This window comes from Andrographis paniculata, unplaced genomic scaffold (assembly GCF_009805555.1).
Source record: "Andrographis paniculata isolate CXL003 unplaced genomic scaffold, ASM980555v1 Contig50END, whole genome shotgun sequence".
In the NCBI taxonomy this organism is placed as follows: Eukaryota; Viridiplantae; Streptophyta; class Magnoliopsida; order Lamiales; family Acanthaceae; genus Andrographis; species Andrographis paniculata.
Window position 1 is genome coordinate 109,000 of NW_026137585.1, and position 12,237 is coordinate 121,236.

Consider the following 12,237-nt stretch of genomic DNA (forward strand, 5'->3'; position numbering starts at 1 on the left):
CCCAACATTTTGAAAGAGGATTTTCATTTTAATTTTGGTTATTCATAATTTACCTTTAAAACTTAATTATTTATTTTATACATATAAATATATTTTTATAGCATTATTTATTAATTATTTTTAATATATTTAATTATTAAATTATATTTTTATTTTTGTAAATTTAAAATAATTTACTATTATTAATTATTACATATAAATGATTTTATTTGTAAAATATATAAATTTTTAAAACTAAATCAAATAGGAAAAACAAATGTTATTAATTTATTTATATATATTAAAACAATAATTAACATAATAAAAATATATATATACGAAATATTTATTATTTTATATTTTACATAATTTCAATAAAAAATTATTATTTTTTTAATAAAAATAATTTTTTCAAATCTAAATAATAAAAATAAAATAAATATTTTATAATATTTTTATAATTTTTAATAATTAATAACAAAAATTCTCATAAATTTCAAATCAAATGAACAAAATTAAATATTTTAAAAAATAATATATTAATGTCCTTAATAGTCATTTTATATATAAACAACTAATGTCGAAACCTTGTTTTACAAACAGTCAAATCATCATTGAATCAGCTAAAAGCAGAGCACCCAAAATCCAATTGTTTTTCTTTTGTTTTTTACATCTGTTTATTTGTTAAACTAATCTAATGTCAATTTTGCCTTTGCTTTGAAAAATAGAATTGCATAGAATAAAATTATAAAAAACCTAATTTAATAAAGATTATTTCTGTAGTGAATGAATCAATTAATAGAAAATGTCAAGATTTTAAAAAATATTCTAAGGAGTAAGAATCTATTTGTTTGAATAATCAATTAGATGCACTGTAAGATATCATTAATGTAATTTTTAAAAATTATAAGAATTAAATATTTGAAATGTTATAGGAGTATTTTGTAAAATTGAAATAGTATAAATTTTATAAAAATAATAAAATATAACGAATACCAAATATTTTTAAAAAATAATAATTAATAATATGCATCATTTTTCAATAATCAATCCGAAGCTTGAAATCATTCCAGGAAAAAAAAAAAGAAGAAAAAAAAAAAAAGGAAAATTGTCAACAAGGTTGGTAGTGGGATTGCGAGCAATTTCCCGGCATTGTTCATTAGTTTAATGGAAGAAGCTGGAACTGGATGGTGTTACAAACCTGAAATTTTCAAGAATATAAATTAAATTCTAAAACTAAAACTATATTTATTATGATTTTTTTTTTTTAATAATAATAATAACTCAATTAATGTTCTGAACTATTTGACATTGCGCTAGTCTCCACTAGATCAAGCCCAAAAAGATGCATGTATATGTTATTGCGAGGAACTCCAACAATTTAAGGTCCAATGAGCCCATAAAGAAACTAGGGTTTGCAATCTCCCTCAGCTTCTCGGATCATAAACTAAACTCCTCACCTCCCCCACACGCGCCTCTCTCACAGCCAGTACAGCAACGGAGAAGAGTGCTTGAGCTGTCAAAATGGTGGCATTCCGGGTACGTTGCTGCAATTTGCAACTCCATTCATTGTCATTTATGGGTGATTGTTTTATTGTACTTTCGCGTGGTTCTCTATGCAGTTTCACCAGTACCAGGTCGTGGGAAGAGCCTTGCCTACGGAGGCGGAGGAGCATCCGAAGATCTACCGGATGAAGCTTTGGGCAACCAATGAGGTTCGCGCCAAGTCTAAATTCTGGTTCGTTTCCTTGGCTCTTGATTTCACCATGAAAATTCATATCCAATGCGTCTGTCTACTTTGCCTCCATGTGAAAATGACAGAACAATCACAAATGCATTTTTTTTTTTTTTATTCCAACTCCAAAAATAAATAAATAAATCTTCTAGGCATTGAGCTTTCTTACCTGGGCGCCGATCAAAAAATTAGATCTCTTAGGCGAAGCATCTTTAAAAGTTCTATATAGAGCCCGAAAGAACATTTCTGTTAGCATAATCATGTTAAAATTATAAAATAAAATATATTTCTGGGGAATAGAAGCAGCATCTTCTTTAGGCGTGGTATGGTTTTTGCACTGTTGACATCAAGTTCTTGTCTGGGTATTATTCTTGTTGAAGGTACTATCTAAGGAAGCTTAAGAAGGTGAAGAAGAGCAATGGACAGATTTTGGCTATCAATGAGGTATATGAATTCCTACATTTCTCTGTAATTTTTTCTTGATTTGATGTATCCTCCTACCAGTGCAATGTGTAGCATGAGGATTTGGTAAATTTGATATGCTTGGTGGTGTAGATAGTTTATAATTCTCATTTGGATAATGGATGTGCTGCTGTTCACTACCTTAATTAAAACCTTTCTAGTCTTGTTGATGTGGTGAAGCCTTTTCATGGACTGTGAAAAGGTTTTGTGTTCCAAACTTTCAACTTTGGCATGCTCCATATTATATGAGGAATATGTTTCTTGGAATTCCTATTGGATTCTCCCATCGCCACTGCGTTGTAGCATTGATGCAGTTCTTTGGCTTTTGTTCTACATTATTGAGATTTATTACTCTTTCCCCCCTTAATCATTGACGAATGATACTAACTAGCTTTCTTCTCTTTTGAGAAAACAGATATATGAGAAGAACCCAACAACAATCAAGAACTATGGAATCTGGCTGCGCTACCAAAGTAGAACTGGTTACCATAACATGTACAAGGAGTACCGTGACACCACCTTAAATGGTGCGGTCGAACAAATGTACACTGAAATGGCTTCTCGCCACAGGGTTCGACATCATTGCATCCAAATCATCAAGACAGCAACTGTTCCAGCTAAGCTGTGCAAAAGGGAGAGCAGCAAGCAATTCCATGACTCAAAAATCAAATTCCCCCTGGTGTTCAGGAAGGTGAGGCCACCGTCCAGGAAGCTCAAGACGACGTACAAAGCATCAAGGCCCAACCTTTTTATGTAGGATGTTTTGTTCTCTGTTGGAGGGCCACCACATTCTTACAGTTCTCTATAAGTGCCTATTCAGAAAGTTTATTCTGACAATTTTGCTACATGCTTTAGGGTGTTCTTTTTTTTGGGTTCTCTTGAGACATTGCTCTTTTCCCTTTGATTACTACAAACAACTGCTTGATTGCTTTAGTTTTTAGTTACGCCCATAGTGCATGATCTTGTTGAAGCTTCCCATTATAATAATACTCTCCATGGCCTTAATTGCAACTTCATGTTATGTATGCAAATTGGATAAGAAACTGAGGTTCCCTACAAGCTTAGGTTTTATGCGATCTTCCCTGTGACATTTTCAATACAAGAGATCCCGAGATATATTATTTTTTTGCTATGCAGCATTATTCATGCGTGATAATAATTAAAATGTACGCCACTCATTATTCCAAGTTATAGGCAAATCAACGAACTAACTCTTCCAAATGTTGAAACACAACCTGGCCTGATGCTTTACTGATCATTATTCACCGGGTCATAGATAATAATACCCAAAAGAGGAAAAAGAAAACGATTAGCAAGCATGGTTGACTCAGTGTGATGATGTAATACATGTAGTTTTACTACTCTGAACGTGTTTGCCTTTAGATCAAAGCAATGCAGATTGAGAAGGACAGGACACACTTATTATTATTGTCATTGCAAAGCAGCCAAACTGCCTATATTTAATTGACCTGACCTGTTCTGTTCGCATCTTAGATCTACTATGATATAATGCGAGCTGATGATCCAACAAATGATTGTCGCGCACAAGCCTCGTGCTTTATTTTTCAAGAACAATCCCCGGAACTCAATTCATTATTACAAACAGCATGCATGCTCCAATCCTTGCACAGAGGAAACACACAAGATCTGATAACCAACCATGTGTTCCTCTCTGTGGCTTGAGCATATATTATCTATCTATCTTCCTCGTAGATTTTGACATGCCATGAAGATGATCTACAATCTCCTTCGAGATTATAAAATTTATATGAATGATCTTGTGTTGCTACTCTAGGCCTTCATTCGTATATATATGCCAGCCCAGTGTTTCAGTCTAATCAAGAGCTGAGGCTATGATTGCCATGTAGATTATAATATGCCCTAATTAATAATCACTTTTGTTAAGAGAAAGGAATTATATAGCAAGCAAGCAATCCATGTGACACAGCATCAAATCTTTCAGAGAAAAGGGAACACAATCAATGAGCGGGAACGTCATCATTGCAAGCTGTGGTAAATACTGGAATCTTCAATCAGAAAAAGGGCCGCAGATCAACCTCAAAAGGATATCATTAACTCAACAAGCCTCAGAGAAACAGCTCCTCCGGAACTAAACTACCAAAAATGTTAATGTCTCCTGCCAGCATTTTCTGTACTGAAATAGCTGCTTTGCTTCTTGTACGATCTGTTGAAGGCTCACCATTTCAAGAAAGTGGAATCGGGGATAAAATCAGGAGCATCGGCAGAGTTACAAACAAACAGCATGTGATTTAGTATATTAATCGTCGGGTGAAATTTATTTACTTGGGTACTATAGTTTGAAGGAACTCACCCATTTGTTGGTGTGTATGTGTATGTACATATATTCCATTTGATTTTGCAGGCAAATGATCAGAAGGGGTTTGATATTGTGGTTCATGGAGTGCTCCTGTGGGCTTCAGTTGGATTCTTGATGCCCGTGGGGACACTGGCGATGAGAATGTCAAGCACAAATACAATGGATCGTCATCCCCCCAGGCACAAAATCTTGCTCTATGTCCATGCTGCTCTGCAGGTATGTACTACTTCAGAGCAGGCATAAGTCAGCTCAGAAAAATTAATTAATAAAATTAAGCTGAATGTGACCCCAAGTTTCTTCACAGTCGGTCGGTCTATGGTGCTACATAGATAGAATCATCCCCTCAGCTACATTTTCATAGTACTAATTGTTTCATATGGTAACAGTGGTCGAGGAAGAGGGATAATTTGGTTGGTTGATTGTAATTGCAATTGTAATTGTAATGGGTTGTTTCTTTTCATGTACTACAATTTAAAAAAGGTGGCGTCTGTGCTGCTGGTCACTATTGGGGCAGTTTTATCAATCAGAAAGTTTGAGAATGCGTTCGACACCACTCATCAGAGAATCGGCTTGGCACTTTATGGTGTCATATACTTGCAAGTATTGATTGGGTTCAACAGGCCAGCAAGGTGATCAATAAATAAATAAATAAATTCATTTGAGCTTGAACCAAGCAGTAAACAATCCCCAGTCCCTCCCTCGTCTATATCTATTATTTCCATGTGTGTTTTGTTTTTCTTTTTCTAAACTGTGCGTGGTGTGGTGGTGTGCGCGTTAACGCTAGGGGAAGCAAACATCGGAGGACATGGTATTTCCTGCATTGGATGCTTGGTACAAGTATAAACCTGGTGGGCACCCTGAATGTGTATACAGGGTTACACGCCTTCCATGCCAGAACATCAAGAAACACACAGCTTTGGACCATCATTTTCACAGCTCAAGCCTCGTTCATGACAGTGTGCTATCTCTTTCAAGACAAGTGGGAATACGTACAGCAGCAAGGAAGAATGGAGGAGGAGGATGACGGTGGCGATGGTGAGCCAAATGTTTCTCCAAAGGAGAATGGCCATGGGGGGATGACTGATGAGGATCCATCAACATCGCCCACGAGAAGCAGAAGCAGAAGCAATGCACTTGGGACTCATTTTTCGAGAACCAATGTACTCAACACACTGCTGCAACAACCCAATGCGTGATAATAATCATAATAACAATAATAATGTGAACGAGCAGTTTATTCTTTATTTACTAATTTTATTTACAGAAAATTGCGTCCACTTCCAACGTCTTGACACGCTTAACTTGTTCATCTTCATGTTTTCTCATCACCGGCTAAAATGAATGAATGAATATAAATATAAATATGCGCTGTCCATTCCAGTGTTCCTACATTCTTCCAATTTACCCTTTTGCTGTTGAAGCGTGTATCTATGTGTGTATGTATGTATGGGTTGAAGGGCAATTTCGTAAAACCGTCCCCGCCATCGAGACGTACATTTTATCCGCGACTGGGGCAGCAGCGCTACCCTACTCCTGCTGCTGCTCCTGCTTGACTTTTGGAAGACTTGTCTGATGGCGTCCCACCACCACCACCACCACGACGACGACGAACCTCATCACCAAGAGTAATACTAGTATTATTTATGTATTCTGTATTTCATCATCCTATCGTATGTGTTATGCGGGCGGGCGGATTTATCAACATTATTAGGTCTTTTTCTTTGCGGGGGTGGGGGTGGTGTTGTGTTGTGTTGATTGGTGGTATCTTTTGAAATTGGATAGGGGGGAATCATGGGTAGGTCCGGACGGGAAGCTGTACCACAGCCACGATGGGCTGGCGCCGCACTCGCACGACCCGATTGAATCCCCCGGATACTTTAGCAGAAGAGCGCCGCCGCTCGTGAACAGGGATTTCAAGGAGAGGGCTTTTACTGTTGGCATCGGCGGCCCCGTGGGCACTGGGTACATTCTTTTAATCTACCGCTCCATTTGACTCGGCATCGAGCAAATTTTATGTGTCTTTTACGCTATTATGCGTGCGGGCACATGATGTCGAGTTATGCTTAATGCCATCCGCAAAATGCTTCTTTCTGTCTGTCTGTTATTTGCAGCAAAACAGCTCTGATGTTAGCTCTGTGCGAATCTCTGAGGGACAAGTATAGTCTTGCTGCAGTAAGTTGAACTCCCTTCTCTTAACCGATTCTGATTCTGATTCTGATTCATTCTTGATTTTCTCTTTCACCGATTGCACGCGTTTTATTCTCCTCACATTATCTGATCCTGATGTGTAACACTGAAAGAAGTTTTAGTCTATGAAACTCATACTTGGTTCCAAAGGTTAAATTACAAAAATTTGAGAGCATGGTTTGCTGACGTTTGATTGTCAGAAGGAAAAGGATGAACGTATTTGAGCATTACTCTTTATGCAGATAACAAGCCATGCTCTTATCTTATCTTTATAGCCTCTACTGTAGTCACTCTTCATTGAAACCCGCCTTAATATATTTTGACCACTTACCTTGTGGTTTGAGAAGGTGCTTTAGCCATTTATACCCTGATACAATACATAGCCGATGGTAGAGACATAGGGTTGATAGGGTGACACTGCCATCGCTAATTTGCAATTTTTGCTCAAAATGTTCTGTATAATACTGTCTTTGTCATTTAGCAACGTGTAAAATGTAGTATCAGTTATTATTGGGAATACATTTATTTTGATGGGTGATTATGCTATCATTGTAGGTGACAAATGATATATTTACAAAAGAGGATGGTGAATTCTTGATAAAGCATGGAGCGCTTCCAGAGGAGAGAATTCGTGCTGTGGAAACAGGTGGTTGTCCACATGCGGCTATTAGAGAAGATATAAGCATTAATCTGGGGCCTCTTGAAGAGCTCTCCAATTTGTATAAAGCAGATATACTATTTTGTGAATCTGGAGGAGGTAGTTTGTCAGTCAATGATCTGTAATTTTCTGCTGGCCCAAGATCATGAGTTAGTTCGCTCTGATTTTTTCTCTGTGTAACGCAGATAATCTGGCTGCAAACTTCAGCCGAGAATTGGCTGATTACATCATTTATATAATTGATGTATCGGGTGGAGACAAAATTCCCAGGAAAGGCGGTCCAGGAATTACACAAGCTGACCTCCTTGTTGGTGTTTTCACTTGTCATCAACTAATTTGCTATCGCAATTTGAGCTTACATGCATGCAGTTCATGTTCATTTTCCCCCAGCCTAAGTATTATCTGGCATGGTATTGCAGGTCATAAATAAAACCGACATTGCAGCTGCTATTGGGGCTGATTTGGCAGTCATGGAGCGAGATGCACTGCGAATGAGGGATGGCGGTCCCTTTGTTTTTGCTCAGGTACCATTAGATTATACATCCATTATCGGGCTGGAATCCTAGGATGGCTTGTTTTCTATAGTTGCTTGGTATAGTTATCTCCGCTTACTTGTATGCACTCAACAAAGAAAGCTTGTCGCATCATGGGAAAACGAGGAAAGAGAACAGTGAATATCCAGGGAACCAATATCCAGCGTAGCTACCATCAATCCATTTTTGTTTGTTAGTTTTGCTGACATGCTCTAGTCCTCGGTGCTTGCCAATGGTGTATGGTTGAGATTGGTAGAGTTGAAAGTGAATGACTTGACCCCTCTGCATACGTGTAGCCTCTCTCAAGATATGCACAGGAGCATGCTGCATTCATTGATGTTGCTGGTCTTAGAATGGTTGGGCATTGGATACACTCAGTGCTGCACGGCCAAATTTTATTGCTTTCATTAGCGTCAATGGTTGTGACACTACTGAACTTGAGATTACATTACATAATAAACTCATGGATGATGCGCAGGTAAAGCATGGCGTTGGCGTAAAGCAAATCGTGGATCATGTCTTACGAGCTTGGGAAACAGCGACAGGGAAGAAGCACCTCCATTAGTTTCACCTCTCAAACTTCAGTGTCTGTTATCGGGTTTTCTTTCGTGACATGATATTTATTTAGGTATCATAAGCGAGATTCACCGTTCATGTTTTTTTTTTTGGTTCATTTACTAACTGATGTCGATGGGTAGATATACATTACAATGGATCTATCAAATCTCTACTTTGATTTCCCAGGCATAGGTGATAGATAGGTCCGGTCGGTCCACCTGTCACTTTCTATTGCAGGTTTTGGTGGATAGGCTATCTTCTTCATAACCAATGACTTGCTTCGTTATAGTTGCTCAGTGCCCCGCCCCTGCCACGTATAGTGAGGATGTGCATTAGTTGCTGCTGAGGGTACACACACACACATATATATATCAGAAATGGAAAAGGAAAGATCTGGGATGGATGGGAGAAATAATTACTATGAGCATTGGAAGCAGCATTGCCTGATAGCACAGTGCTCGTGCATCATCGATATTGTCCCAGACAGACAACATCTGTCTATCTTCCAATCCGATGCCCACCAAGTTCCAGTCCAAGTGATGATATGGAAACGGGACCAGAACCTCATTTTTTTTGTTTTCAATAAATTTGATCGAACTCACAACCTCTGGCATGCTAGAGGAACGTTCTAAGGAGTATATTATTGTACGATATATTGGACTGAATGGAAGACAAATAATTAAGGCACCCATCCCAAGCTATACATATATATATATATATATAGTATTATATTGTTTTCATAATATATAAAAATCCAATGAAGCAGCATAAACTAGCTAGCGAGCACGTAAAGCACACTACTAAAATGAATGAATGGATGTTGTAAGGGTTTAATTGATTAATTAATTTGTTAAGCAGTATGATTAAGGCCTGCAGGCTTGCGTTGCGTTTATCAAATGTTTTGTTACAAGATAGTGTAGTGTATATATGGATATGAAAGGATGGGTGGTGCTAAGCAAACTAAACGGGGACGGGGAGGGAACATTGCTATATATATATATATATATATATATGTTAGACGATTAATTAATTAATTAATACTTGCGATGATCCACGTCGTACAAGGAATTAATTAATAATAAGCTCATTAATCACCAAGGCTCCCGATGATCATCGTTGTTGTGGTGGTCGTCATCGTCGTCGTTGTCCTCCTCCTGCTTGGGGAGTGTCGCGGGCGGAGGAATCATATCCTGCAACAGCCCATAATCGTCCTCATTCGTCGTGGTCGTCGACATCATCATCATCATCTGCTGGTGGAAGGGGTTCAACATATTTCCGCCACTGCCCTCATTGTAGGCGTAACCGTAATTACTACTAGTGCGTGGCAGCGGCGGGGGCTGAAGCAAGGTGCTGAGGAGGTCTTGGTGGAAGGTTGGCGGCGGTTCATGTTGGTAGATGACCGGGGGCGGACCACCAGCAGCAGCGGCAAGCATGGAGATGGAGGAGGAGGAGGAGGCGCGCAGAGTGGCAGGAACGTGGTGGTTGTGCTGGCCTTCGTAGGTGGTGATCACAGTCGAAGGGTCCTGGAACGATCTCTCCACCCGTTTCTTCACTGGGCACTTCTGGGTCGTGCACCTGTAGTAGCTTCTGCAATACAATAATAATTTATGTGAACGTATGTATGTAACAGGATGATCAATCCCATTTTATTTTATTTATTATTGTAGTCATTTGTAGGTATAGTTGTATGTATATCTCCGACTTACGAGCTAGTCAATATATATATATGCATCATCAGACCAGACCCTGACCCAGACCCAGACACGGACAAGAGACGCACAAAAGTACTCCGATCCATAAAGCAAGCTATACAAGAACAACTTGTCGAATGCGAACAATCCACAGTTTTGACTATTGCATGTTTCTCAAAGACCATTCACACCACACCGCTTAGGCCTAGCTACAATTCCATCCATTCTATTCAATTAATCAAACCGCACGATCGAGCTTAATAAGCTAGCTAGCTAGGGAGGGAGGGTGGTGCAAGGAAGAAGAAACGAAATCCATTAATTCACAAACTAATTCCATCAAATTAACGTCCGTCCGTCCGTACGTACGTACCTGGGATAAGGACTGTTCTTGACGGCCTTCTGGCCATACTTTCGCCATCGGTAGCCATCTTCCAAATGATCCACTTCGCTCTTCGTCATGAATGCGAATCGCTCCTGTTTCTCTTTCTTTTCTGATGCTGATGATGATGATGATCCTTTCTTCTTCTTCTTCTTCGACGACGACGACGACTTGTTGCTGCTGCTGCTGTTGCCTCTATTCCTTCATTCATTTGCACTTGATTAATTCATCCATTCCCCCGTTAATATACATACATACGTATATATTTCAATTGATTGGGAATTCTTTATTTATTAATTATACTGCAGCTAAACAATCAAGTTTATTCGCTTACTCCTTTTGTGAAGCGTCCGCGTCGGCCGCTTCCTTGACCTGACTTACACCTTTCTTACTACTAGTCCTCCTCCTGCACTCGGAGTCTCCCTCCGCGGAGGAGGAGGATATGGACGAGTTCGGCGTGGTAGGAGCTTCGCCTCCTCCGGCTGACGCGTCCCGTGTCGGCGGCGTGACCATCTCGACTTCCTTGGGAACGGAGGAAGAGGGCGGCGGAAGGCCAAAGGCAGCGGTGCTATCATGTTGTGCGGATTCTCCAGGTCCAGGTCCAGCTTGTAAATAGTCAATGAAGGTCAGGTAAGGAGAATCGAGCATTTGCAAAGTAGTGGGATCAGCTGAAAATAATGCGGAGGAAGAATAGGTGTCGGCATCGGCAGGGTAGGGGAAGCTGCCATGAAGCTGGTTCCCACCGTAATTATAACTAGCTGCGTGGTGGTAGTAGTAAACGTCTCTGAAATCTCCAGACATGGAGAGAGAGAGAGAGAGAGAGAGAGAGAGAGAGAGAGAGAGAGAGACGCTGCGAGGAGCAGAGAAACAATTGGATCTCTAATGCTTGTGAGGAGAGCGAGCGAGGGAGGTTTGAGTTTGACGAGAGCGAACATAATAAATACATATATATATGCATAATATACGTGCTATATATATATATATATGTGTGTGTGTGTGTGTGACTTCATTTATTTATTCGAGCGACGGGCTGACTGACTGGCTGACTATTATTTGGATCAAGGTCGAGGAGGTCGAGGTCGAGGTGGAGGTCAGCAGTAGAAATGTGTCGGGTCTGTCTCTGGAAGCGCAGGCCATTGATATTGATAAATGATATGCCGTAGTAGCTAGCTCGGGTAACGGAACGGCAGAGGCTCAACTGGTGCCTCAACTCCACTCCACTCTCAAAAAGTTTTCTTTCCTTTCCCCTTTTTAAAAATAAATTGAAAATTGAAGTCGAAGAGGGAGGGAGGGTATACTACATACAATCACACACAAGCAAGCGAATTGCTAGTATTTATTAGCAATAGATAGAAAGAAAGAAAGATGAAGAGAAGCCAGAGTATCCTATCCAATCCAATCCATCTTTTCTTTGCTGCTCAAACATGACTACATACATAATCAATTCATAAATACAAATACAATACTCGATCAATCAATCCGGCCCCTTACTTAATTTCATGTAACTACTATAGTCTGTCTATATGTGTGTGTGTGGTCAAATTAATCAAAGCTTCTTGCTACAAGCACACACTCATAGATTGATTGATTGATTGATACATAGATAGAGAGTTATTGGAGCACGTAATTGTTGTTATATATTATTATTATGTGTCACAACTTAGATTAACAGAAGATCAATTAAGCAGGTGAGAATGAATTAGTGTGTGTGTGTGTG

General features: G+C 39.2%; 4 protein-coding genes across 6 annotated transcripts; 3 read left to right on the forward strand and 1 right to left on the reverse strand.

Moving 5' to 3' along the window:
* The first annotated feature begins 1,361 nt into the window (after positions 1–1,361).
* Positions 1,362–3,187, forward strand: LOC127253442 (60S ribosomal protein L18a-2). The gene is made up of 4 exons (XM_051278053.1): positions 1,362–1,518; positions 1,602–1,717; positions 2,095–2,158; positions 2,592–3,187. The coding sequence occupies exons 1-4, from the start codon at positions 1,504–1,506 to the stop codon at positions 2,931–2,933; spliced, it is 537 nt and encodes a 178-aa protein (XP_051134010.1). The 5' UTR covers positions 1,362–1,503; the 3' UTR covers positions 2,934–3,187.
* Positions 3,188–4,167: 980 nt separating this feature from the next.
* On the forward strand, positions 4,168–5,853 carry LOC127253390 (cytochrome b561 domain-containing protein At2g30890-like). Its single transcript, XM_051277961.1, has 4 exons — positions 4,168–4,441; positions 4,560–4,730; positions 4,995–5,143; positions 5,299–5,853. The coding sequence occupies exons 1-4, from the start codon at positions 4,301–4,303 to the stop codon at positions 5,708–5,710; spliced, it is 873 nt and encodes a 290-aa protein (XP_051133918.1). The 5' UTR covers positions 4,168–4,300; the 3' UTR covers positions 5,711–5,853.
* A 122-nt stretch (positions 5,854–5,975) lies between these two features.
* Positions 5,976–9,139, forward strand: LOC127253391 (urease accessory protein G). 2 transcript variants are annotated; one of them, XR_007839252.1, is made up of 8 exons: positions 5,976–6,139; positions 6,297–6,476; positions 6,626–6,686; positions 7,257–7,458; positions 7,545–7,666; positions 7,779–7,883; positions 8,371–8,520; positions 8,637–9,139. XR_007839252.1 is itself a non-coding variant. In XM_051277962.1 (7 exons), the coding sequence occupies exons 1-7, from the start codon at positions 6,087–6,089 to the stop codon at positions 8,455–8,457; spliced, it is 810 nt and encodes a 269-aa protein (XP_051133919.1). In that variant the 5' UTR covers positions 5,976–6,086; the 3' UTR covers positions 8,458–9,139. The 2 variants fall into 2 exon arrangements, 1 of the variants encoding a protein (XP_051133919.1); XM_051277962.1 differs by having other exon boundaries at positions 8,371–9,139.
* A 325-nt stretch (positions 9,140–9,464) lies between these two features.
* Positions 9,465–11,476, reverse strand: LOC127253292 (WRKY transcription factor 71-like). 2 transcript variants are annotated; one of them, XM_051277806.1, is made up of 3 exons: positions 10,855–11,476; positions 10,512–10,715; positions 9,465–10,037 (listed from the first exon to the last, which is right to left on the reverse strand). In XM_051277806.1, the coding sequence occupies exons 1-3, from the start codon at positions 11,319–11,321 to the stop codon at positions 9,542–9,544; spliced, it is 1,167 nt and encodes a 388-aa protein (XP_051133763.1). In that variant the 5' UTR covers positions 11,322–11,476; the 3' UTR covers positions 9,465–9,541. The 2 variants fall into 2 exon arrangements, with proteins under 2 accessions (XP_051133763.1, XP_051133762.1); XM_051277805.1 differs by having other exon boundaries at positions 10,512–10,721; positions 10,855–11,474.
* Positions 11,477–12,237: the final 761 nt, after the last annotated feature.

Coding starts and splice junctions, on each gene's coding strand:
- LOC127253390 (XM_051277961.1), top strand. CDS start 4,301: ATGTTAATGTCTCCTGCCAGCATTTTCTGTACTGAAATAGCTGCTTTG. Junction 4,442..4,559: donor GAGTTACAAACAAACAGCAT/GTGATTTAGTAT, acceptor TTGATTTTGCAG/GCAAATGATCAGAAGGGGTT. Junction 5,144..5,298: donor GGGTTCAACAGGCCAGCAAG/GTGATCAATAAA, acceptor CGTTAACGCTAG/GGGAAGCAAACATCGGAGGA.
- LOC127253391 (XM_051277962.1), top strand. CDS start 6,087: ATGGCGTCCCACCACCACCACCACCACGACGACGACGAACCTCATCAC. Junction 7,459..7,544: donor ATTTTGTGAATCTGGAGGAG/GTAGTTTGTCAG, acceptor TGTGTAACGCAG/ATAATCTGGCTGCAAACTTC. Junction 7,884..8,370: donor GTCCCTTTGTTTTTGCTCAG/GTACCATTAGAT, acceptor GATGATGCGCAG/GTAAAGCATGGCGTTGGCGT.
- LOC127253292 (XM_051277805.1), bottom strand. CDS start 11,321: ATGTCTGGAGATTTCAGAGACGTTTACTACTACCACCACGCAGCTAGT. Junction 10,722..10,854: donor GCGGACGCTTCACAAAAGGA/GTAAGCGAATAA, acceptor AAATGAATGAAG/GAATAGAGGCAACAGCAGCA. Junction 10,038..10,511: donor AAGAACAGTCCTTATCCCAG/GTACGTACGTAC, acceptor ATTGTATTGCAG/AAGCTACTACAGGTGCACGA.
- LOC127253442 (XM_051278053.1), top strand. Junction 1,718..2,094: donor CGCGCCAAGTCTAAATTCTG/GTTCGTTTCCTT, acceptor TTCTTGTTGAAG/GTACTATCTAAGGAAGCTTA. Junction 2,159..2,591: donor AGATTTTGGCTATCAATGAG/GTATATGAATTC, acceptor TTGAGAAAACAG/ATATATGAGAAGAACCCAAC.